The sequence below is a fragment of the Laccaria bicolor genome, genomic scaffold (assembly GCF_000143565.1).
Source record: "Laccaria bicolor S238N-H82 LACBIscaffold_179 genomic scaffold, whole genome shotgun sequence".
NCBI lineage: Eukaryota > Fungi > Basidiomycota > Agaricomycetes > Agaricales > Hydnangiaceae > Laccaria > Laccaria bicolor.
This window is the reverse complement of record NW_001890038.1, coordinates 1-1,788: the sequence shown is the minus strand read 5'-3', so window position 1 is coordinate 1,788 and position 1,788 is coordinate 1. Positions and strand designations below refer to the sequence as shown.

Genomic DNA, 1,788 nt, shown 5'->3' with positions numbered 1-1,788 from the left:
TATCTATTGAAAAATCGCAATGAAATGCCCAGGGCTACATTTGAAAAATCGCAATGAAATACCCAGGGATACATTTGAAAAATCGCAATGAAATGCCCAGGGTATCTATTGAAAAATCGCAATGAAATGCCCAGGGTATCTATTGAAAAATCGCAATGAAATACCCAGGGATATATTTGAAAAATCGCAATGAAATGCACCAGGTATCCATTGAAATTTTGCAATGAAATACCCAGGGATACATTTGAAAAATCGCAATGAAATGCCCAGGGTATCTATTGAAAAATCGCAATGAAATGCACCAGGTATCCATTGAAATTTTGCAATGAAATATCCAGGGATACATTTGAAAAATCGCAATGAAATGCCCAGGGCTACATTTGAAAAATCGCAATGAAATACCCAGGGTATCTATTGAAAAATCGCAATGAAATGCCCAGGGTACCTATTGAAAAATCGCAATGAAATACCCAGGGTATCTATTGAAAAATCGCAATGAAATGCGCCAGGTATCCATTGAAATTTTGCAATGAAATATCCAGGGATACATTTGAAAAATCGCAATGAAATGCCCAGGGCTACATTTGAAAAATCGCAATGAAATGCCCAGGGATACATTTGAAAAATCGCAATGAAATGTCCAGGTATCCATTGAAATTTTGCAATGAAATACCCAGGGATACATTTGAAAAATCGCAATGAAATACCCAGGGTATCTATTGAAAAATCGCAATGAAATGCGCCAGGTATCCATTGAAATTTTGCAATGAAATACCAAGGATACATATTGAAAAATCGCAATGAAATGCCCAGGGCTACATTGAAATTTTGCAATGAAATACCCAGGGTATCATTTGAAAAATCGCAATGAAATGCCCAGGGCTACATTTGAAATTTCGCAGTGAAATGCGCCAGGTATCCATTGAAAAATCGCAATGAAATACCAAGGGTGACATTTGAAAATTTCCCAATGAAATACCCAGGGTATCTATTGAAAAATCGCAATGAAATATCCAGGGCTGCATTTGAAATTTCGCAGAAAATGCACTGGGTATCTATGGAAAATTCACTATGAAATACCCAGGCCTACATTTGAAATGCCTTTCAAAAAATCCTAAGCATTATAGATATGGCCTCTAGGCTTATGTCTAAGTTATAGAAATGACCCTCTAGGCTTAAGTCTAGGTTATAGAAATAAAGTGGTAGCCACTAGTGCTCACATTCCCACAAACCAACAGGACAAGCCAAAAAAGCCAGTTACAATCAACTGGCGCGACATTCAGGCCGATATCAAGCATCCCCCGATGTCTAGAAAGAAGCCAGGAGAGGACGATGATATTGCTGAAGACGACAAACCCAGCAGCACCAACACCGTTGACCCAGAGAACGATCCCATGGCCTGGCTAGACGATGGTTTGCCTGATTTATCTGGATCACAACACGCCTACTTTGACCTCCAGACCCAATTCGACATCTCTCGTTACATCGGCGTTTTGGCGGATAGCGTGTCAGATGGCTCTAAAACAACATCCACCAATCCAGGCCAGGACCACACGGCAAAGACAAGTTTGGATAGCGTGGACGCTGGTATTCTAGCGCCTGAAGAGGGAGAATGGACGACGTGGGATTGAAGAATGTGTACATACCTAATTCACACAAATTAGCTAATTTGCACTGTTTGGCGAGGCTAATTTGCGCAAATTTGCCTTGGCTCCCGGGGGCTGCGCCCCCAAACCCCTGCCTGCAAATTTGCCGAAAATTAGGGTGCAAATTAGGGCCTCTTTGAGG

The 1,788-nt window shown here is 41.1% G+C and overlaps 1 protein-coding gene across 1 annotated transcript; it reads left to right on the top strand.

The window, feature by feature from the left end:
• Positions 1–1,129: 1,129 nt before the first annotated feature.
• Positions 1,130–1,631, top strand: LACBIDRAFT_335895 (uncharacterized protein; the record flags this gene model as incomplete). Its single annotated transcript, XM_001890806.1, has 2 exons — positions 1,130–1,152; positions 1,193–1,631. The coding sequence occupies 2 exons, from the start codon at positions 1,130–1,132 to the stop codon at positions 1,629–1,631; spliced, it is 462 nt and encodes a 153-aa protein (XP_001890841.1).
• Between the last annotated feature and the right edge of the window lie 157 nt (positions 1,632–1,788).